This window comes from Pyricularia pennisetigena, chromosome 2, assembly GCF_004337985.1.
Source record: "Pyricularia pennisetigena strain Br36 chromosome 2, whole genome shotgun sequence".
Lineage (NCBI taxonomy): Eukaryota > Fungi > Ascomycota > Sordariomycetes > Magnaporthales > Pyriculariaceae > Pyricularia > Pyricularia pennisetigena.
Genome location: NC_043741.1, coordinates 7,401,526 through 7,422,912, shown reverse-complemented (window position 1 = coordinate 7,422,912; position 21,387 = coordinate 7,401,526). Strand labels below are relative to the sequence as shown.

The 21,387-nt window shown below is 55.8% G+C and overlaps 5 protein-coding genes across 5 annotated transcripts; 2 read left to right on the top strand and 3 right to left on the bottom strand.

The window, feature by feature from the left end:
- Nucleotides 1–344: 344 nt before the first annotated feature.
- On the top strand, nt 345–3,256 carry PpBr36_02043 (uncharacterized protein; the record flags this gene model as incomplete). Its single annotated transcript, XM_029889226.1, has 2 exons — nt 345–380; nt 1,058–3,256. The coding sequence occupies 2 exons, from the start codon at nt 345–347 to the stop codon at nt 3,254–3,256; spliced, it is 2,235 nt and encodes a 744-aa protein (XP_029750675.1).
- Nucleotides 968–13,844, bottom strand: PpBr36_02042 (uncharacterized protein; the record flags this gene model as incomplete). The annotated part of the gene is made up of 7 exons (XM_029889225.1): nt 968–3,909; nt 3,975–5,978; nt 6,054–6,766; nt 6,849–12,486; nt 12,559–12,913; nt 13,016–13,069; nt 13,224–13,844. Coding segments are annotated over 7 exons (12,327 nt in total), but the record flags the coding sequence as incomplete, so codon positions are not given.
- A 1,535-nt stretch (nt 13,845–15,379) lies between these two features.
- Nucleotides 15,380–17,173, bottom strand: PpBr36_02041 (uncharacterized protein; the record flags this gene model as incomplete). Its single annotated transcript, XM_029889224.1, has 3 exons — nt 15,380–15,795; nt 15,914–16,811; nt 16,886–17,173. The coding sequence occupies 3 exons, from the start codon at nt 17,171–17,173 to the stop codon at nt 15,380–15,382; spliced, it is 1,602 nt and encodes a 533-aa protein (XP_029750673.1).
- Nucleotides 17,174–18,325: 1,152 nt separating this feature from the next.
- Nucleotides 18,326–19,690, bottom strand: PpBr36_02040 (uncharacterized protein; the record flags this gene model as incomplete). The annotated part of the gene is made up of 2 exons (XM_029889223.1): nt 18,326–18,803; nt 18,894–19,690. The coding sequence occupies 2 exons, from the start codon at nt 19,688–19,690 to the stop codon at nt 18,326–18,328; spliced, it is 1,275 nt and encodes a 424-aa protein (XP_029750672.1).
- Nucleotides 19,691–20,020: 330 nt separating this feature from the next.
- Nucleotides 20,021–21,197, top strand: PpBr36_02039 (uncharacterized protein; the record flags this gene model as incomplete). The annotated part of the gene is made up of 2 exons (XM_029889222.1): nt 20,021–20,574; nt 20,672–21,197. 2 exons carry the CDS (start codon nt 20,021–20,023, stop codon nt 21,195–21,197), a joined length of 1,080 nt encoding a protein of 359 aa, XP_029751999.1.
- Nucleotides 21,198–21,387: the final 190 nt, after the last annotated feature.

The window sequence follows — 21,387 nt, the reverse complement described above, 5'->3', positions numbered from 1 at the left end:
CTGGATAAAAAGCATTACAAACAGCAAGCCTGAATAGGGAGTAAATGAAAAAAAAAAAAATCCTCAGATGGTGAGTAAGCGAAAAGGTCCAAGAACGGCTGGAGTAAGGCAAAAATATTAATTTTACACCCGGGATGTGTTACAGGGATAAGAACCCTTACAAAGAAAGAGGTTCGATTTTCCCGGACTGGTTGAATGCATTATTATACAAGCTGATATATTTAAAAATTTGTCAAGTGCGATCGAATTTTACTGGGAACCTTTCAACGGATATGTCGGAAATTTACTTGCTTTTTATCATGCAGCGCATTGCATAAGAAGAATTAAGGTTATCTAATATGAAAATGACATGGACCAAGTGTAAGAAACTGCAAGAGACAGTGTGCATGCTTGCATGAAAAAAAAAAAAAAAATAACAAATCAACTTGGATCATCCGCGGGCGACCCACTTTCTCAGTCTTGGACAATGTTTTCTTTGCAAGGTGTTCATTCACAATTTCCACCACGCCCACAACGGAATCGCCAAACGGCTAAGCGCAGATCATCCATGCGCTGACAGAGCCTCAGCCTTGAGAACTCAATGTGCGATTAACTTTTGCATTATGTCATATATCTACAACTATATCAAGGGCACCCAGTGAAGGTCGCAGGTTACCCTTGACAGATTGAATGACTTGGTCCTGAGGTTCGACCGTTCCGGATAGAGTTATGGTACGGGATCGAAATGGGTCGTAGATTGTGTCTAGTTGCCTGGCACTTGGGCCCTAGCCTATTGAAAAAGCGCGTATAATTGACAAAGGTAAAGATTGTTTGATGCAAAACAAAGCAAATCGGTTCAACCGTCGATGCAGATTCCTCAACATTATAAACTCTGACAACGAATGAAGAAAAAAAAAAAAAAAAAAAAAAAAAAAAAGATCAAGACAACTCAGCAGGTCTAACAATATGGCACGGCAAACAACCAGACTTAGAAAAAACTCTCGTGTCGGATCAGTTTAGGAAAGACAAGCGGAGCATCAGCCGCACGCTTCAAATATTCTCCCAGCAAGGGGCTTAGACCTTGTTTCACGGCCCTGCGGACCCATTCGTCCATGGGCACGACGTCGACAGCGGAGCCGATCTCCCTCTCGAGCAGGTTTCTCATGTCCGGGAGGGCCACGACGCGCTCGCCCGACTCGTACAGGTACTTGACGTGGCCGGGCCACGAGTAGTCCTCGTAGACCTCGTCGAGGATCAGCAGGGCGGCCCTGTCGACCGAGATGAAGTCGAGGCACCCGGTCCAGGCGCTCGTGTCGGGCGTCGCGGCCATGGTCCGCGAGAAGCCGACGAGGTTGGCCACGAGGTCGTTGGCGGGCGCCCCGGGCCCCGTGATGGACGACGGGCGGTGGATCCAGATGGGGAGCTCGCACCGGTCGCTGACCTTTTCGAGGTGGCGCTCCGAAGCCCACTTGGTCGCCAGGTAGCCGTCGGTCCCGGCCGGCGGCGGGAACCCGCCCACGGACCTCTGCTCCCAGCCGTCGTGGCCGGTCAGGGTCGCGACGGCGGCGGTCGAGACGTAGTGGAACGACGTCTGCCGCGGCAGGCTCAGGCGGACCAGCTCCTTGGTCGCTTCCAAGTTGGCCGGCTTGAGGCTGCGATACGACTTGGCAAAGGACACGTCGGCGCCGTTGTGGATGACGGCGTGCGCCTCGGCGAATATGCCCGCGAGCTCCTCCTCGGGCAGCCCGAAGCCCGGCAGCGCCAGGTCCCCGCGGTGCGTGACGACCTTGGCGGAGCTGAACAGCGGGACGTCGTGCCGGACGGCAAGGCAGTGGATCTTCTTGACGATGCCGTCGCTCAGCAGGCGCGCGAGGATCGCCTGGCCGAGGAAGCCGGTCGACCCGGTCAGCACCACGACCTCTGGGTTCGTGAAGAAGTCCTTCTTGACCGGAACCGTCCGCAACGCCGGCGAGACGGCGGTTTCGTCTTCCCAGTCCACGTCCACGTCCACCGTGCCGCCGGACTGCCCCGGACCCAGATCCGAACCGCCGCCGCTCGAAAGCTCCTGGATCAGGGCTGCCATGCCGCCGAGCGTGCTGGCGTCAAAGAGCTGAAAGAGCGAAACCGCGACTTTGAAGGTATTCTGGATGTTGGCTCGCAGGCCGATGAGCAACATGGAGCTGCCGCCGACGTGGAAGAAATCAGACGCGGCTGTGATCTGGTGCTGAGACGAGACCTCTCTGGGCAGGATGCTCTCCCACAGCTGCTTCAAGCGCGACTCGGTGCCACTGAGGCTCTCGCCGACGGGAGGCTGAAGCTCTCTGTCGCCTGTTTCGGTCGCCTGGGGCAGTGGGATCGACTTGAGAGCGGACCGGTCAAGCTTGCCCGAAACATTGGTGGGCATCTTTTCCAGCACGACGAGCGCGGCAGGCTTCATGTATTGAGGCAGGGGAAGCTGGTGGATGACGTGGTCGAGACGATCCTTGGCGGCGGTCGGACCGGCCGTGGCAAAAGCAACGAGGTACTCGTCCGAGGTGGTGGTGGCCGCCGACTGCGCGACGCCGACGACACAATCGACGATGGCTCCCTTGGCGGCGTGGACCACGGCAGCCTCGATCTCCTGCAGGTCTATCCGCAGACCTCGCAGCTTCACCTGCGTGTCGTCCTTGATGCGGCCCTCGAGCAGCAGGCGCCCGTTGAGCTGACTGATGCGCCCCGAGTCGCCGGTCCGATGCAGCTGCGTCCAGCCTTGCTTGTGGAACTCGGCCGAGGCGAAGCTGTCGTGTGCAAAACCTCGGGTGTTCAGCTCGCTGTGCAGATATCCGGCTACGACGCCGGCTCCTCCTATCAGCACCTCCCCTGGCATCCCGGCCGGGACGGCCTTCATGCTGGAGGAGTCCACAATGTAGGTGGAGTAGTTGGGCAGCACCTCAAGTCCCATGTTTTGGCTGGTCTCCTCGGCCCAGCAGTCGACGTCGCGGATGTGGGAGCAGAAGGTGATCTCCGTTGGACCGTAGCAGTCCACCAGACGCAGTCCTGGCTTGTCGACTGTGCGGAAGGCGGCTTTGAGACCATCCCGGATGGGCTCGCCGCCGCTTTGTACAGTCTTCCAAGTGGATTTGACCAGCTCCTCGACGTTCCCGTAGCGAACCCAGCTGATGAGCTCCGAGGGAGTCGCCGTAGTGTTGGTAATAGCGTGGTTGGCAATGATGGAAGAGATGGCCACGGGGTCTGCTCGGAGATGCTTTGGCACAACCTGAAGTGCCCCGCCGGTTGAAAGCGCCAGGAAGATCTGGCATAGAGACATGTCGAAACTGTATGAGCTTTGCTGCAGGGTGACGGTGTGACCATGGTTGTATCCCAGCCTTTCGGACATGATTTCGATATTGTTGCGGAAAGACTCATGCTTCATCAAGATTCCTTTCGGGACTCCCGTAGAGCCACTGGTGTACATGAGAGCAGCGACCGAGCCTCCTTTTGCCATGTTGGTCAAGGTGGCGGCCGTAGCAGTTGGGACGCTGTCGATGTTGACAAGCCGATCTGCCGGCAGGAGAGGTGAGAAGTGAAGTTTTGCTTGTTTCTCGGTCGAGTCGTCGACGAGCACCAAGTCTGGCTTGCTGTCTTGCAGAATAGCAGACAGCCGGGCGTACCCGGACACGGCATCGAGAGGAACATATACTGCGTCTCGGCGCAGAATGGCCAAGAGTGAACAGATCCAATCTGCGCCAGGATCGAGGTGCACGCCTATTCTGCTTCCGCGTCCGATGCCTCGCAGCGAGGCAGCAATGGAGTTTGCTCTTCTCGACAGCTGCGAGTAGGTCAGAGACCTGCTGGAGCCGTCTGCAACAGCCAGGCTGTCGCCCCTTTGCTCCATCATCTCATCGATTCGGTGGATCAAGGTCTCTGGCCACTGGTGGATATACGAAGGACCTGTATTGTAAATGTTGAGTTAGGTGAGTCAAAAGAGGAAAATAAAACGGCTATGCTTGACATACCTCGCCCAATTCTCAGCGCATCCTTGACGGTTTCTGGGTCATAAAGCGAGGGAGTCATCAGTCTTAGAGCTTGGTTGCGGGAGAACCCGAGCAGTAATCGCTGGTACATGTCTCGCAAAAGCCCCAAATCCTCTGGCTCGAAAAGCGTCGACTGGCCAGCCATCATGACCCTGCACTCTCCCCCGGGGTTCTCGATGATGTCCAAGCTGAGGTCGTACGCAGCCTGGCCCTGCTCAAACGACTTCACCTCGCTGCGGCAGCCGCAAAAGTCTCTCCTCTCTGCTGCCCCCGGTCGGTAGTTGACCAAAACCTGGAACAGGGGGCTGTGGGTGGTGGCGCGCGGGACGCCCAGCTCGTTGACGATGACATCAAACGGCACCCTGGAGTGAGCAAACGCGGCCATGACCTTGGTCCGCACCCGCCCGAGGACGCTGGCAAAGGTCTCGTTCGGCTGGGACCTGAGCACGACGGGCAAGAGGTTCAGGTACATGCCGACGCTCTGCATCATGGCGGCATCCTGCCTGTTTGCCGAGCTGATGCCGATGCAAATGTCCTCGGCGTCCACCATTCGGGACAGCAAAACATAAAAGACGGCGAGGTGGAACTGGAACGGCGTGGCCTTTGACGCTGCGCACGCCGACTGGATGCGGGCGAGCGTCGCCTGCTCCAGACGGAACTCGGCTGCGTGGCTCGAGTAGGACGTGAGGGCGGTGCGAGATCGCGTCTTGGCCAGGGGCAAGAGCGGGAGGACGGAGGGCGGGCGGTCGCAAAACTCGTTCCTCCAAAACGCAATCGAGTCTCGCCATTCTCCCGACTCGAATTCTCGGTGCTGCTGCTTGGCGAAATCCGGATACTGGAGAATGCTGCCGGGGCTCGGAAGCCTCTTTGAGTCGTACGCCATTTGCAGTTCGCGCAGGATTATTTCCAGACTGACGCCGTCCATGTTGATGTGATGATACCCAATGACGAGGCGGAACGATTCGCGTGACTTTTTGAGAAGGACGATCCGCATGTTGACGCCCTCCTCCAGCTTGTATTTATGCTGCTTCAGCTCGCGGTAGACGCTTTCCGCCTCGGCGTCGTCGGCCATGGCTTGTTTTTCCAGGCTCAGCGTCGAGTTGACAAGGACTTCCTGCATGGGCTGGTCGGAACCATCTCCAGATACGAACCGCGTCCTCAACGCCTCGTGCCGCTGACCGATAAGCTTGACGGCCTTTTCGAACCGATCAACGTCCAGAGGGCCGTCGAGTTCAATGGTCAGGGTGATGTTGAGAGCCGAAGCAGCGTCCTCCAGGTACTTTTCCAAAAACCAGATTCGCGACTGGGCGAATGTGATTGGGACTTTCTTGGCGACGGCAACCTCGCTGTTCGTCGTGTCGAGAGACCACACTGAGCCATGCGATGGGCCCCCGGATGCGTCAATCTCGGACCCTGTACTCGAAGAAGCGACGGATTTGTGGGTGAAGGCCGTGCCGAGGCTGGAAGGCGTGATGTTGACCGCATCCTCACTGGACAGTGATTTATCATCCACGTCGCCGACAGCAGGTGTGCTGTGTTCAGCAGGGACCTTCCACTGCACCGAGGGAGGCGCGGCGGTTTCTGGTTTGTCCTTGACAGATTCCACCTTTGCGGCAACAACTCTGCGGTCGCTGGCCTTTCCGACAGCCGCGGGAACTTTTGCAGGAGTCCCTTTGGTAGTGTCATCCTTGGCTGGGGTGCTGGCGGTTTGCGGCTTCTGCTTCCTCGCGGCGCTCTTGTCATTGGGATCCAGCTTCGGGGTCAACTCGTTGGGCAGCAACTGTTGCGCAGTCTCGAGGATCTCGGCTACTGTTGCCCCGCCCAGGATCTTGAGGACGGGGATCTCAAGTTGGAGTTCTTTGATGAACCACGACCTGATGTCGACGGCGAAGAGGGAGTCGATGCCGAGTGTGTCGGCCGTCTGATCGACAATAGGCCGGTCGTCTTCGAGTTGGAGACTGGACCGTAGCTTGGCAGCAAAAGCATCTGCAGAAACACATGTCAGTGAATGAAACAAAAATAGAGAGACTCCCCAGTCCCAATGATTTTCTTTCTTCTTACCGTGGATAATCTCGTGCACTTCAGCCGGGTTGATGGCCTCCAAGAGTTGCGTCTTGACCGGCAAGGTTCGACCCTTTGCGGCCTGGCCACCCAGCTCGCCATCGTGACTTTGCTTGATGCAGTGCTGGAACATTGGGTTATCAAACCAAGTGATGTTCTTCCTGGATTCGTCGCTGTTGTCTATCGTCATCATGCCGGTCGAGAGCTCCGGAGACGCCGCGTCGTCCGGCCGACCCGCCAGAACCGCCTCCGCAAAGAGCTGTCTAAAGTCTTGTTCCGAAAGCCACATGTTACCGACCTTACGCAGGAACTCCTGCTGCGCCAGGGTCAGCTCTCTAGTGACGTAGCCGTTACCAAAGATGGCGCCAATGTGCACCACGGAGGCGTTGAGGCCCCTCCGCCTGCGCTGGACCGCCAAGCCCGACATGAACATGTTGGCGGCGGCGTAGGCGGACTGCCCGGGGTTTCCAGTCACGCAGGCCATGGATGAGAAAAAGACAAAAAAGTCGAGCGGGGCATCGTGGAATATCTCTTCCAAATAAATGCTTCCCTTGACTTTGGGCTGCGTGACCTTGTCAACGCGCTCCAGATCAAGTTCGGAAAAGGCAGTGTCGTGAAGGACCATGGCTCCTTGGGCGACTCCTGCGATGGGAGGCATGTTTTGGCACATGTGGCTGTGGACAGATCGGACGGACTCTCGGTCGCAGATATTGCTAGAGAGCGCGGTCAGTTTCTGAGCGAGAGCGAGACTGGGTTTTTTTTTTTTTTTTTTTTTTTTTTTTGATTTTTACTTACTTGGCCATGACTTCAACTTTAACCCCTAAGCTCTTCATCTTGTTCATCCACCTCTCGTCCACCTTGGGGTTTCGGCTGGTGATGACTATGTAACGAGCTCCCTGCTGGGTCATCCATTCGCAGAGGGACAGGCCTAGGCTGCCGGAAAGCCCGACAAGCCAGTAAGTCCTGTCAGTCCTGAACGTAACCTTGGAACTGACAGGTTCGACTTGGACTGGAACTGTGCTGGTTTCAGTCGGCCAAGACACCACATAGGCATCGCTGCCAGTGCCGATATTGTTGGTTGTCAAGTGCTCCAGTGTGAATACCTTCAGGTTCTGGTGCACGTCGCTCGAGTTGTACGTCTGCTGGGCTGGCAATAGGGAGTACTTGATGTTGGCGAGAATAGACCTGATTTTCTGCTGCGAGTGTCCCAATGCTGTGCGTGCCCTGGGTGAAGTGAACTGAGCGCCGACCTTGACCCGAGTAACCTCTGCCGGTAAGCATTCCAGAATGTTCGCAGAGAGGAACTCGTCCACGCCAAAGTCCAACAGCAACACAGCCGATGGGGGTTCGGTCCCGATCTTGGAGGTTATCCAGCTCTGCACCGCAGCTCTTGTGGATTTGTGGTGAAGATAATCCCACTCTGTGCCAGGCTCATCAGAGAGATGGAAGACTTTGGCTCCCTTGTCTATGGCGAGACGATCTACTGCGTAGCTGAGCATGCGGTTCGGCCGTAGCACAATGACAATTGTCCCGGCCGAGACGTCTCTGAGGACGGCGCGGGCAAGGAGTTCAGTGTAAAACAGCTGTAAATGTAGATACTCTGCCGAGCCCTGGGCGGGGATGACGAAGGCCTGAGGAACTCTGATTATCGAAGCCTGCTTGGGCGAAAGCGCCAGTACGGTCTCTGCCGTGTCTCGTCTTGTTCCTAGCACGGGGTGCAGAAAGGTTCCTCTCGAAACCTCCACCGCCAGACTCATAGAGTACAAGACATCTATGTCTATGGCTGCGTTCAATTCAGGCATGGGTCTGCCCTCTGTCAGGTACCATGGCGCGTCTGGCGACTTTGGCGGGGCAAGTTCGACGGGTTGTTGTCGGAATGCGACGTGCTTGATGATCTCGCGACGGGCCGAGTTGTACCGATCGTTCTGTCTCTTGTTCAATTTGAAGCGAGGAATAAATACCCGACCGTCTTTATCGAGGTATAATTCAGGCTCGACCGAGTGTAGCAGAGGCGCGCTCTTGGTGCCGTCGTTCTTCCAGTTCTCCGTCAGATGCAAGCGTATCAAAAACTCGGAGATTGCAGTAGGGTCAGGTGGTGCCCCGGCGTCGAGATCGACAAATTGCAGCCGAAGATGCAACATCTCGAGTACGATGGTGCGGCCGAACCCTATCACCATGCGGGAGTAAGGGTCTCCGTCGCGAACCCCCTGGGTGACCCAGAGAACGCTGCTGGACTGTTTGAAGATTGTCTGGAAACCGCGTAATTTGTCCGCGTCCATCGACTTGAAAATCGGCTCCTCGACGTCGCTCAGGCAGAGTACAGCACCGCCAACTGGAAGATGTTCGCGAGCCGTGTGGGTCAAGGATTCGATCAAGTTGATGCTGCCACAAAAAAGGCCCAGGAGATGATGGACATCCCTTGCCAACGCCCCACCGCCGATGATTGTCAGCTGCGGTACGATGGGTGTCGAAGCCTGGCGTCGCTGTAAGTGTAGAGGCTGTTTCAGCAGGTCGATCCTTTCATCGACCGCCTGGGATACAATGACGGACAGAGGAACGGGGAGGGTCTCATCGTGAGGCATCGCCGTGTCGATTCCCGAGAAGCCAGTCTGCTTCAGGTAGGTTGACCACTCCTCGATGCCGATGCAAGGGGACAGGGCTCGCCCGTCGTCGTAGCCCAGCCACCAGCCTTGCAGACCACCAAACAGTAGACCAAACCTCATTTGGTCGTTTTCAGTAATCTCGAGAAGCAGCAGATAGCCACCTGGCTTTAGGAGACGGCGGACGTTGCGGAGCGTTTGACCCAGATCGCGCGTTGCATGGAGGACCAGGGATGCGATAATAACATCGAAGGATCCGTCCGCGAATCCCTGCGCTTCAATATCCTTTTCAATATCAAGCACTTTGAAATTCATGCTGGAGCTGTGCGATGCAAACACCGATCTAGCCTTTTCGAAAAAGCCGCCGGAAATGTCAGTGAAGGTGTAAGTCGAGAATTTGTCGCCCAGCGCCCCGAGGAACGACTTTGTGGCGCCACCGGTGCCGGCACCAATTTCTAAGACGTGCATGTGAGGGTACCGATGTCCAATCTGACTGGCCAACGAGGCCAAATATGCAGTGTAGCGAGGCATGCCGTGCGCGACGACGTAAAAGTCGTTGAGCATGTTGTCCTGCAGCATCGGTTCCAGCATGGTGATGTCGCCACGGACGACGGCGGCTATGTTTTCGCCCACCGCCCGCATAAGCCTCAGGTCAATGTTATCGGGGTATCTGTTGAAGATGTCGAGTATCATGTCTTTGGTGTCGCGCTGCCACTCTTTTCTGGCGAACCGGTTCGTCCCGCTCTCCACTCGGGAGAGGACGTGATCCACGTAAGCGAAAAGGCGACCGTAGTGCCACTCGAGGTTTGTACGTTCACTGCGAGGGATGGCCTTGTCCAAGGTTCCAAGATAAAAGTATGCCACCCTCTCAAGGGAGAAGAGCAGATCCGCATCGAGCTGCTGCACGTCAATCTTGCCAACAATTTCATTGGCGTCAGGTCGATCGACATCCCATACCAGCTCCGTGAAAATGTTCAAATCGTTCGCCTCGGTCGGGTTGAAAAGGGGCTGCGTCTGGAGACCTTCAACCTGGATTGCCTTGCAAGCGAACCCTTCCGGCGAATATATGCTCACGTCTCCAGATAAACCTCTAGAAGCGTCTACCGACGCCGTGGAGTCGAACAATACTTCCGTCTCCTTGCCCGCAAAGGCTCGACAGTGCTCTGGGTCGATAACCAGTCGCCGGATGCCGGTTGGAAGATGTATCGAGCGCATCATTGTATCTCCCGGATAGCAGTACGCCAGCATGATGGACTGAATGCCCGCATCCAGCATTCCCGGGTGGAGGAGAAGGGGGTTTCTCCAAAGGTTGCTGCTTGCCGGGTTCTTTATGCGGCCCGTGGCCTTGCCCAACTTTCGCTTGAGCCCACAGAGCGCTCGGAAGGGCCCGGAGTACCCGAGTCCGATGTCTTCGAGAACGGCGTAGAACCGATCCGAATCGACGTCCAGCATAAAGTACTTGTCGTCGACTTGGGCCTTGGGCGGGAGAACACCGCTGGCGTCATCACCATACGCGACAAGGACGTCGCAGCCGGCGTGAGTTGTCATTTCCACGCTCTCATTGTTGGATGACGAATGAAAGGCAAACCTGGCAGACGCTGTGCTGGTGCCTTTTTCTTTTGATTGCTTGATGCTGTCCAGAACGACCAAGGTCTCGATCCCCGAGTCGTCGTCGTTGAATGCGATGGCCTGACCGACCACAAAGTTCTGGAGCTCGATAGATCGAACGTGAGCATCGGCACGGATCTTGATGCAGGCTTCCACACAGGCAGACACGTATCCCATGAATGGGAAAACCGTCTGGCGCTGGACCTGGTGGCCATCGAGCCAGTCCATCTCGCTGCGCTTGAGGACGTTGCGCCAGCGGAGCTGATCGGGAGCGCCGTCGAGGACCTGGCGTCCGAGGAGCTCGTTGGGCGGGTCCTTGTTGAACCTGAAGGCGCGGGACAGGCGCGACTCGTGCCAGAACTTGCGGTTGTGATCCCACGGGTAACTGGGCAGGCCTTTGAGGGGCGTGATTTTCACTTCTCCTTGCTCTGGTTCGTCCTTCATGAACCGGCTGTAGGCTGAAAAGTGCACCACTCCTTCACCCAAGGTGCGCCATATATACCCCAGCGCTTGCGAGAACGACTCCACATCGTCCTTGCCCCGAGACAACACGCCCGTGTACGCCATGGACTGTCCGCCGAGGCGCTCGTCCACAGTTTGTAACGCAGGCCCCTTGAGCGCCGGGTGCGGCCCAACCTCGACGGCCAGGTCGTAGCCTTCCCCGTCCCGGCCGTCGCCGAGGAGCTTCTGCAACGCCTCGGTGAACATGACGGGCATCGTCAGGTTGCTAGCCCAGTACTTTGCTTGAAGGCTGCCGTCTGCGGCGAAATCCGCAACATCGCGTTCAAAGACGCTAGACACCCATCGGCAACGTCTGGAGGCGGCGGTGCGCGAGAGCTGGCGGATGCCGCACTGCTGCAGGGACGCAGTGTAGGCCGCCGAGCTGGCCCTCATGTGGTGCGAGTGGTAGGCCCTGTCGACCTTGAGGAGGCGAGTGAACTTTTTCTCCTCGTCCAGCACCGTCTTTATCTCGTCGATGGCGTCGGCGTCGCCGGACAAGGTGACGCTGGAGGGTGAATTACTCGCGGCGACGCAGACGCGGCCCTCAAAAGTCGGGAGGTCACACAGCTCTTTGGCGTCGTCGTATGAGGTCCCCACTGCAAGCATGGCGCCTTTTCGAGTGATGGACTTCATGTGGAAGCCGCGGTAGTACGCTATCCGGATGGCGTCTTCGGAAGAGAGATAGCCCGCCGCGTACGCCGCGCTCATCTCGCCCGACGAATGGCCCACTACCCCGGAGAACTCAATCCCAGCCGCCCTCAACATATCCACCAACATGACCTGCACGGCGGTGCAGACGGGCTGCGATATGGAGGCCATGCCGACCGAGGACGAGTCGGGGCCTGCTAGGATCTGCTCACGCAGCGACCATGCGGGACGATCCCGGAAAGGAAGTGACTGGAGACTCGCGTCTAGACGAGCCAGTATCCCGGCGGCGGCAGGCGACCTCTCGATCAGCTCGGCGCCCATGCGCGGCCATTGAGCCCCCTGGCCGGTGAAGATGCCGAGAATGCGAGGTCTTGCGCCCCGAGAGTTTGCAGAGCCTGAGCCGGACGACTCGCTCGTGAAGTCGGTGCAGCTGTCGAGCTTGTCAACCAGGTCCTCGACACTTCTGCAGGCCGGCACTACCGCCCGCCAAGGCAGCGCAGATCGGCGATTGCTGAGCGTCAGCGATAAACGCTGCAGGTCTAGCCTCTCCGGCCCGCTCGCATTCCCACCGGCGACGTAGTCTCGATATCTCTCCAGCTGAGACGCGAGCACATTCTCAGAGGCTGCCGAGAACAGGAACGGCGTGAAGCATTCCGCGATGCTGTTGCGCGTCTGCAGGCCGAGGGTGGTAGACGCGGGCTCGAAGCTCTCGAGAATGGCGTGGCAGTTAACGCCTCCAAACCCAAAGCTATTCACGCTCACCCTCCGCACGCCACCGTCGGCGATCTCGGGCCACTTCCGCGGCGCCGACAGGATCTGCAGGTTTCCGTAAAACGGCTCGATCTTGGGGTTCAGCCTGCTGAGCAGCATGTTGGGAGGCACCACCCCGGCCTGCAGTGCCAGCGACGCTTTGATCACGGCGGCCAGGCCTGCCGTTCCTTCCGTGTGGCCTATGACGGTCTTGATGGACCCGACGAACAAGGTGTCGTCAGGACGCGTGGGTTTGAAGTGGGAGCCCGGCCCAAAGAAGGCGTTGCTGACGGCCTTTGCCTCGATGGGATCGCCAGCAGGCGTGCCTGGGGAAGACGGTTAGCGAATTTTTGTTCCGGGCGATATGAGGCCAAGGCTATTTGTTGGACTACACGTACCTGTGCCGTGTGCCTCGAAATACTGCGGGCGGTCGGAGCGCTTGCTGATGTCCAGTCCGGCTTTTTTGTATGTTGCGCGGATCAACGCCTCCTGGGCACTGGCACTTGGCATGGTGATGCCGGGCGTCCTGCCGTCCTGGTTGGCGCCCGTCTCCCGAATCACGCACTCGACGTGGTCGCCGTCTGCGATGGCCTGGCTGAGCTTTTTGAGAACGATGGCCGCGACCCCTTCGCCCCTGGCGTAGCCGTCTGCTTCGGCATCCCACATGCGGCTTCGGCCGGTAGGCGAAAGCATCTGCAGCTTGCTCTCGGCGACGTATTGCTCTGCGCCCAGGATCAGGTTGGACCCGGCCACCTTTGCGGGGGGCCAGTTTTGTCATGTTAGTGCCGGTCCCCGTGTTTCTTGTTGGCGCAATGTTGGCAGAGGTTGGTTGCAAATGGAGATGGAGTAACTTACAACCGCGATGGATGACTCTCCCCCACGTATCGTCTGCACCGCCTGGTGCATAGCCTTTCATGTGTACAGTCCGGCATTAGAAGTTTAGACCTAATTTTTTTGCAGTTTTCAACCACAACAAAATAAACAAAAGACGGAACAAAAATGCAAAGAGCCGGTTTTTAACCAGATACTCACTGCCCAGTTGTTAGCCTTAAGTCCCCAAAACAAATGCTGGGAATAGTCTTGAGAAAAGATCCTTTTTCTCTCTCATATACATACCAATGAGGGACGAAGAACAAGCCGTATCTATGGTCATGGAAGGACCCCTCCAGTCAAAGAAATAAGACAGCCTGTTACTGAGAATGCTCCTCGCCGTCCCCGTGGCGAAATACGTCGGAAAGGTCTCGGGGTCGCGTCCAATCATGTCGGTGAAATCTGCGCTCATGACGCCCACGTAGACGGCCGTGTCGGAGCCCTGCAGCTCCTTGACGGAAAGGCCAGCGGCTTCGAGACTCTCGTACACGGTCTCGAGGAGCAGCCGCTGCTGGGGATCGACGGACTGGGCCTCGACGGGGTTGATGCCGAAGAACTGGGCGTCGAAATCGCGCAGGTCCTCCTCCAGGAAATAGGAATGTTGGACATTGGTCGTGCCGTGGTGGTGGTTCTGAGGGTGGTAGAACGCTTCCGAGCTGAACCTGTCTTTTGGGATCTCCCTCAGCAGGTCCCTGGGCTTTTGCAGCAGGTCCCATAGCTTGGAGGGGTTGTCGCACTGGCCCGGGAACCTACATCCCGTGCCGATGATGGCGATGGGCTCGCGGCATGTTGACATGGTGATCGAGGTCTGGCACTGTAAAGCCCGCTATGTCGGGTTTAGAAGCAGCAATCCCGAGAGAAAAACCATCGACTATTGATGGGCCAAACCTTTTGATGACTAGCGAAATATTTCAAAGATGTTTGTCAGGGCACCTATAGCTATACAAAAGACAACTCGAGCAAGCCGGATAGGGAACTGGTAATTTGAATATTTACCATGAATCGTTGATCGCCCCAAGTATATCTATCAATCACGCCATCAACATGCTATGCAGGCACTATTGATATCCCAATAACACGATTTAGTTTCTCAATATCAATTTAGCCCATGTAAACGCAATCGGCTGTAGTTGGCCGTCGTCTGGATACTGCACTGCTACATTTTCCATGCGGGATCCAGTCGGAGAAGATGTCAGTACACCGATGAGATGCCCCATTCGCTCCCCGTGCTTACTTCAGATCCAAATGCGGCTTTGCCTTTGCCGAAAACTCGGCTCCGAGCACATCCTAAACCAGCTTAGCGACTCCGATCATGTAAAGACGTATGTTCCAAAGAGGCTGAAACTTGTGACGGAAAAAAGGTGGTGCGGTATTTGTGATTCTCAACTCACAAAAGTACAGATGCAGTCAGACTCGCTGCTTAGAAGTGCCAATCAATGGAGTGGGTGGCGCCATCCAGGCTTAACCGAGTTGCAAATCTTTCACCTTTCTTTTCGACGCTGAATCAGCGCTGCGAGTTATGCGAGGCCCACCTCTATCCATTGCATGGAACGTAGCGTTGTACTGCATACAGTATAGGAAGCGTTCGCTTATAAAACCATCAAGGTCTCCTACTAGCCAAGCCAACGTTAGATCTAGAATAGGTAACCGGTGTGCAACGATAGGGTCTGGAGGTGTGTACCTTGCTGAGGTACACTGTGCTCATTGGAAATAACCACATCAGCTTTAATCACAACCCCCGGAACAGCAATTTTAATTCCCCTAGATTCTAGATCTACGGTTGCCAGGATTATGGCGTAGAAGAGCGCGACATAAGCACACTCCGCTCTCGCAGCGTTGCAGCGCCCACGAGTTGGGCAGGAATATGGGATTTCCCGGATTTGTAGTTTCATTCCAAGGATACAGTGACGCCCTACATTCTTCGGATCCAGACGAGTTTGTGCACTGCCTGAACCTATAATCTGGAGGTTTTGAGAATAGAATTGATGCAAAGGAATGATTTCCAGACAACGAATTGGAGAGATACCATTCGTTGGATCTTCTGATTCTTCTACATAATACCTTGAAGAGTGCAAACGAGAGGAGTCACGAGTGTTGATATGTATATGCATCCTTTACCTCCTGAATGGAGGACCTTTTACGTTGCGAGACATAACGAAAGCGCCATCTTCGTGACGCCGGTAACATGATGTATTTTGAGTTTTCCAAGACTTTTTTTTTTACCCACAATTCAAGCGATACAAGCCGCAGAATACCAGCTGTAGGCTGTGAGGGACAAACGCAGTGACCATCAACCATATATATCACTATCATGATAGCAGACACCCCCCAAAAACTGTTGCCCGACCTTCAAGTCCGCGCCCTGATGCGCGCAATCGCCTTTTCATCGGGAGACCAAAGCCCGTCCGCCATGGGCCTAGTTTTCAACGGCAGGCACTCTGGCTTCATCTCGATGTCGTAGTTGCGAAGAAAGTGCGCCAGGGCGATCTTGAGCGTGTTGGTGGCAAAGAACCGGCCCGGACACGCCTGGGTCCCGTCGCCCCAGCCCGGCGAGTCCGGGCCCGTGGTCAAGAAGTGGAACTGGTTCTCGTTGCCTGGCTTCTGCCGCAGGTTGTAGAACCGGTACATGTCGAACCCGCTCGGGTTCGTCCACAGCGCGGGGGACTGGTCGATCCCCTGCCCGTCGACGGCTATCAGCGTCCCCGGGGGCAGGGTAGGCCCAACCGAGATCTGGACGGGCTTCTCGATGCGCCGTTGAAGCGTGACTGCGTTTTTGTGGATGAGGTTAGAAACCCATTTAGCGTTTTTGGTGCTTGCGACTTGGTGATGGACGCAAAAGGGCGACGGACTGAAAGAGGAACAAGGAAAATGGATATTACTTACAGATGCCGAAAGGGTGCATCCGGAAGGATTCTCGCAGGAAACTGTCCATTTTCCTCAGTTCCTGCAGATGAGTGGCGGGCAGTTTCCCGTCAACTAGCACCTCGTCGAGTTCCCGGCGCAGAACGTCGACAGCTTCGGGATGAGCGGCCAAGTCGCAGAGGGCGTGGAACATCACCGCTGCGGTGTTTGGGGTTGAATAAAAAATCAGGTTGATGTAGTCTGACACCAGCTGCTTCAAGGATGCTTGGGCTGATTTGTAGTGGGAAAGAAGGAAGCCAGTCAGGGGAACCTTTCCTTCTGCTCGCGGCCGCAGGAATTCCTTTTTGTCCGTCGCCCCGTGGTACTCGTCGAGATCGCGCTTGAGAACTGGGGTGAGCATCCGCTTCAAATCCCATTGGTTTTTGATGCTGGGCAAAAAGTAAATAGGCGCGATAAACGGCCGCAGGACGAGGGGGCAGGCGTCTAGCAGCATCACAGCGACGTGGATGAAGATGGGCAACATCATGACGGACTTGACCCAGCTCCTGTCGGTAGCCAATCTCCTGCCGACGAAGGAGCACGCGTTCATCTGAGTGATGATTTCCAACGTGGTCGTCAGCAGTGGGAACTCCCTCCAGTCGCGTCGGCGCCCGATGACCTCGTCAAACACGTCCCGACATTCCTCTTGTCGAACACGCACCCTTGCCGGGAGCGAGCGTGTCAGATCCGCGATTAGCGACTTGGCCAGCTCCGGCGACTCCTCCCCGACGTGGCTCCACTGGCCGTAGTTGGCAGTGTTGACGAATGCCTTTGCGGACGCGGTGTGTGCCGGAAGCCGCTTGATCTCGTCGAAACACGAGGGCGGAAACACCACGAGGCTGTGCCGCTTGTTGACAGCCATGAATGGTTGGCCGTGGTACTGTTATGTGTCTTAGATTTTTGCATGGGAGAGTAAAAAGAAAAGCGTCAAACGATATTGAGTGTTTTTCGTACCAGCTCTCGCCCCTCTCTGACGATGTCGAGGAAGTGCGTGTGGTTTCGCTTCACGATAGGAAGCCCTGGGATCTCTTTTGCGCGTGTGTCTTTCATGGATTGGAAGCGGGTTACCGCAACGAAAAGCACCAATACCCCCAGGACAACAAAAGTCCCAGACGGCAGCCCGTCAAACGCAGTGCGGGACATGATTTTCGTTAGTTGCCATCTAGACAGCTTCAGAGGCGCCAAGCTCTGTCGCAGGACCAGGTATGGCTCGATTATGTTCCTTTGGATGCTCGAAAACATGCTGGAATAACCGAATAAGTTGAAGCACAAGCGGTAGTGGCAAGGGGAGAATTAGGAGGACGATGGTGGCTTGGGGCAGTCTGCTTATGGCCCAAATGCTAGCCTCGCGAATCAATTGTAAGAAGTTTCTATAGAAATCTTTAGATTGGAATTAATTAAAGATCCAGATCTACGTATACAAGAATACCCAGATCAGTTGCCAGGGAGTCCGAAAGACCACGTCCCCGCACTAGCAGAACTGCGTAGACTAGGATCCACCTTTCCGCTTAATGTCACCCATGTGCCATGCCCACAAGCGAATACAATTCCCAGGCTGGTTTACCTGACCTGCAGGATAAGGCTCGCCAATGCAGAGAGATGCAATTCTCGCCTACCATGTCAAGCAATTTACGCAAAGCAAGCGGACTTTGCATTCCTGGTAAGGAAGCGGCTGAGCTGAGATGACGAGACAGGCTTTGCCAACCCCCATGTTTGTGTACATTGAACCTTTGGCCCAGGCTCGGACACAGTAAGAAATGAAAAAATGCAGTGACAAATTACCATGTGCCGCCAAGGTGGTACAATCGGCGCCGAGGTGTCAGCACGGCTCGGAGTCGGGGTCGGGATGCCAAAGATGTGTTGCAATTTGCAGGATGGTGGGGTCATGCACCAGGGAAATAGCTCGACTTGGAGATAGGGATACGCTTCTGAGCCAGACAACCATGTTGGCAAATCCACTCAAACTCGATTTGGTATGCTTTGACATGCTTCATGTCCCCTAAAAACAGGTAAACAAGAAGGCTGCCAAAGTCATGGGATATGTCAAACTTTTACGTGCGATTAACGACGGGGCATCAGCCTTGTTAAGTTATTTACAAGGCGCAGGTTGAATGTTGTTTTTTACACATTGGGGAATGGCTAAGCTGCATTAGATTGTGGTTTAATCACAGCTTTACCAAGGGGCTAGAGGTTTTTTGACCAAATTATATGCACGTGATGTTGTGCTAGAATCAGGAAGCCAACGCAACAAGAGAATCAACTAGGCTAGCACGGCGCTTCCCAGTACTAAGTAAATATTCAGTTCATTCAAAACCCACATTCAATCACAAGGTTTCCTTGCTTTCAAACTTCAATGCGCTACGTGACTACAGAATCGAGCACAATGCGTCTACCCTAATCTACATAGTTGCTCCTAAAAAGCGGCGAGTTCTTGGGAAAAGTCAAGGCCTCGGTAAGCGCGATTCCATCGTACTGGTCCAACCCGACGTGTCCCCCCCTCGACTGAGCAGAGAAGCCGCTGCCGCCGACGCCCTCGCCGAGGATGTACTCGAACCCAACGCTGCGGTGCTCGGCGAAAAAGGTGTAGTGGCGCATCCGGGATGGCGACACGAGCTCCAGCTGGAAGCCGGTGACCTTGTCCTTCAGGGTGCCCGTGACGGCCCCGCCGTACGTCTTGGTGACGAGGGCGTAGTCTTGCGTCTCGGACGGCGTCCCGACCGTGCTTTGAAAGATTGGAGCCCCGTCGTGGAACAAGACGACCGACTGGTGAGTGAGGTCCGGGACGAGGTTGGAAGTAAAGGAGAAGTAGCTCAGCACGTAAGGGCCCAGCATGGCCCGTACGGCTTGGAGGCTTCTCATGCAGGTGAACCAACTAATGGTGGGGAATCGTCAGACGGGAGTCATCGGACTAGAATGGTGCAGACCAATTTTAAAGATAAAAGAATTCACCATGGAAACGCACCTGAAGGCAGACCAGAACCGCTCGTGGCCTCCCATGCCCTTCCACCGAGTGACTTTGCCCTTGATCTCCACGTCCGTCTCTACCGTCCCTGCCGGGATAGGTTGCGACCAGTGATAGTACGGAATGGTGACCGTAGATGCGTTTTCGGCCGGCCAGGTCGTCCCATCTGCGGCGAGGGGCTTGGACCGCGACTTCATAGTGACCCTGCCCTTGAGAGTATCCGAATCCAGGGTTATGATAGCCTCCTGCATGGCTGCGTCGACAAGGAAGGAGAAACGCCACCCGTTTTTCTCGTCAATCCAAAGACCGCGGGTCCCCAGCGAGCACGTCTCGACGACGGACCGCTCGGCGTAATACACCTCGGCAAAGCGTGTGCGGTCCGCAAATGCAAACTCGATCGACAAGCGCAGGTTCCCAGTCCCGAGGATGGCGTAGTTGGGGTCTCGGTAAAATCCAAAAATGAACGACTGCATCCCGTCTTCGGAAACTCCGTCAAACTCCCACTGCTCGCCACCCGAAGAGTTGAGCGGTTGAAGCTTTGGCTCCTCGAGGCTGCCCACGGCCCTCAAGGGGAAATCCACAATGGTCCTGCCCTTTGCCATCTCGTTCGAGGTAATGTTGCTTAGCCGGCAGCCTCGCTCCGCGTCACCGTCCTCGACCGAAATGGGAACCTGCTGGAAAGGGGAACCATCGCTGCTCGGGTCGCGCCAGTGCGACGGCCAAGGCTCTGGCCACCCGTGGCTGGTGGCAGTTACTGCGGCTAGCAGAGCGAAGAGACAAATAAAACGGGTCAACATTGTGGCGATGACTACAAAGCGACAGTAGATTTGGATAAGGTGAGCGCTAGAGCACCGCACAGCACAGGAAATAAATCCTGTGATAAAAGGCGCGACAAAATACAGGTGGCCATTTATGCCCGCTTGTTTCGGCTTCATATTAAATCCACACAGCACCTGTCCGAAGCCATTCGGAGTTGCAACACCAAGCATAAAGACTTGACATAATTTTATAAAATGGTCATGAAGAAGAGAAGGGCAAAGGACGGCAAAGACTCGAGATTGGGTAGCCCATTCCTGCTGCGTTCACCACCAAAACAAAAAAGAAAAAAAAAAAAAGAATTGCCCAGCATGCGAGTGTCGAATTCTGCTTCGCTGCCAACATCCCGCTCCGCCGTCGTCACGGGCAATGATCACCGCCTCCGCATCGAGCGCAATGTTCCGATGCCCATACTGCGGCCCAACGAGGTTTTGGTACAGGTCAAGGCGGTCGCCATCAACCCATGCGATTACAAAATGCACCAGAGGTTCCCCTGCCCGGGGGCGGTCGACGGCTGCGACTTTGCAGGGCTGATCGTCGGGGTCGGGTCGGAGGTGGCAGATTTAAGAGTCGGCGACCGTGTGTGCGGCGCAGTTCACGGCTCCAATCCTCTTCGGCCCGAATCGGGCTCCTTTACTGAATATATGCCGTCCGAGTCCGAATTCACCCTGAAAATCCCAGCCGGCTTGTCTTTTGAACAGGCCGTGGGGATCGGCGTGACTGGTCTCGGGACCCTGGGCATGGCGCTGTTCAGGACCTTGGCGTTGCCCGGCACCCTGGACGAACCGGCCACGAAGCCACGGACGGTGCTCGTGCACGGTGGCAGCTCCTCGGTGGGCACTATGGCGATCCAGCTTCTCCGACTGTGAGTGACCCATCGGGCTCTAGCATGCGAGCTGCACCACGGCGTCTTTCTAAATCCTACAGTAGCTGACGTCCTGAGTGGGGGAGTGCACCCAAAGGATCGGACACGTACCCATCACTACCTGCTCTCCCAAAAACTTCCCGCTTGTCCGAAAATTCGGTGCCGAGGAGGTGTTTGACTACAACTCTCCGACCTGCGCCCAAGACATCAAAGCCTATACCAAAAACACCCTGTCCTATATCCTCGACCCCTTCACCGATGCCAAGAGCGTCGACCTCTGCTACAAGGCCATGGGCCGCGCCGGAGGCCGCTATTGCTGCCTGGAGATGTACCCCGAATACATCCTCGAGCGCAGGTCGATAAAGGTGGGCTTCGTAATGGGCCCTCTCTTGCTCGGCCACAAGCTCGCCCTGAGCCAGGGGTACGAGAGGGACGAGGACCCCGACATGCGTGCGTTCGGCGTGCAGTGGTACAGGGACGTGCAGAAGATGCTGGATCAGGGCTTGCTGAAGCGACACCCTATCCGGATCTTGGGCAACACCCTCGAAGCGATGATAGAGGGCGTGGAGATGCTCCAGAGAAAAGAGGTTTCGGGCGAGAAATTGGTTGTCGCCCTGAAATAGTGCACCAGCCTAGGGCAGTCTGTCAAAATACCAACGACAACAACAAAACCCCGTAGTCGGGAAATATTCCTATTCTAGCGCTAGTCTAGTCTAGTCTAGTTTAGTTTAGTCTAGTCTAGAAGCCAAGCCCAATTATTTGACTCCGACTACCCCGGTTTTATGCAGCCAGTCTCCAGTTCAAGGTGTAGTA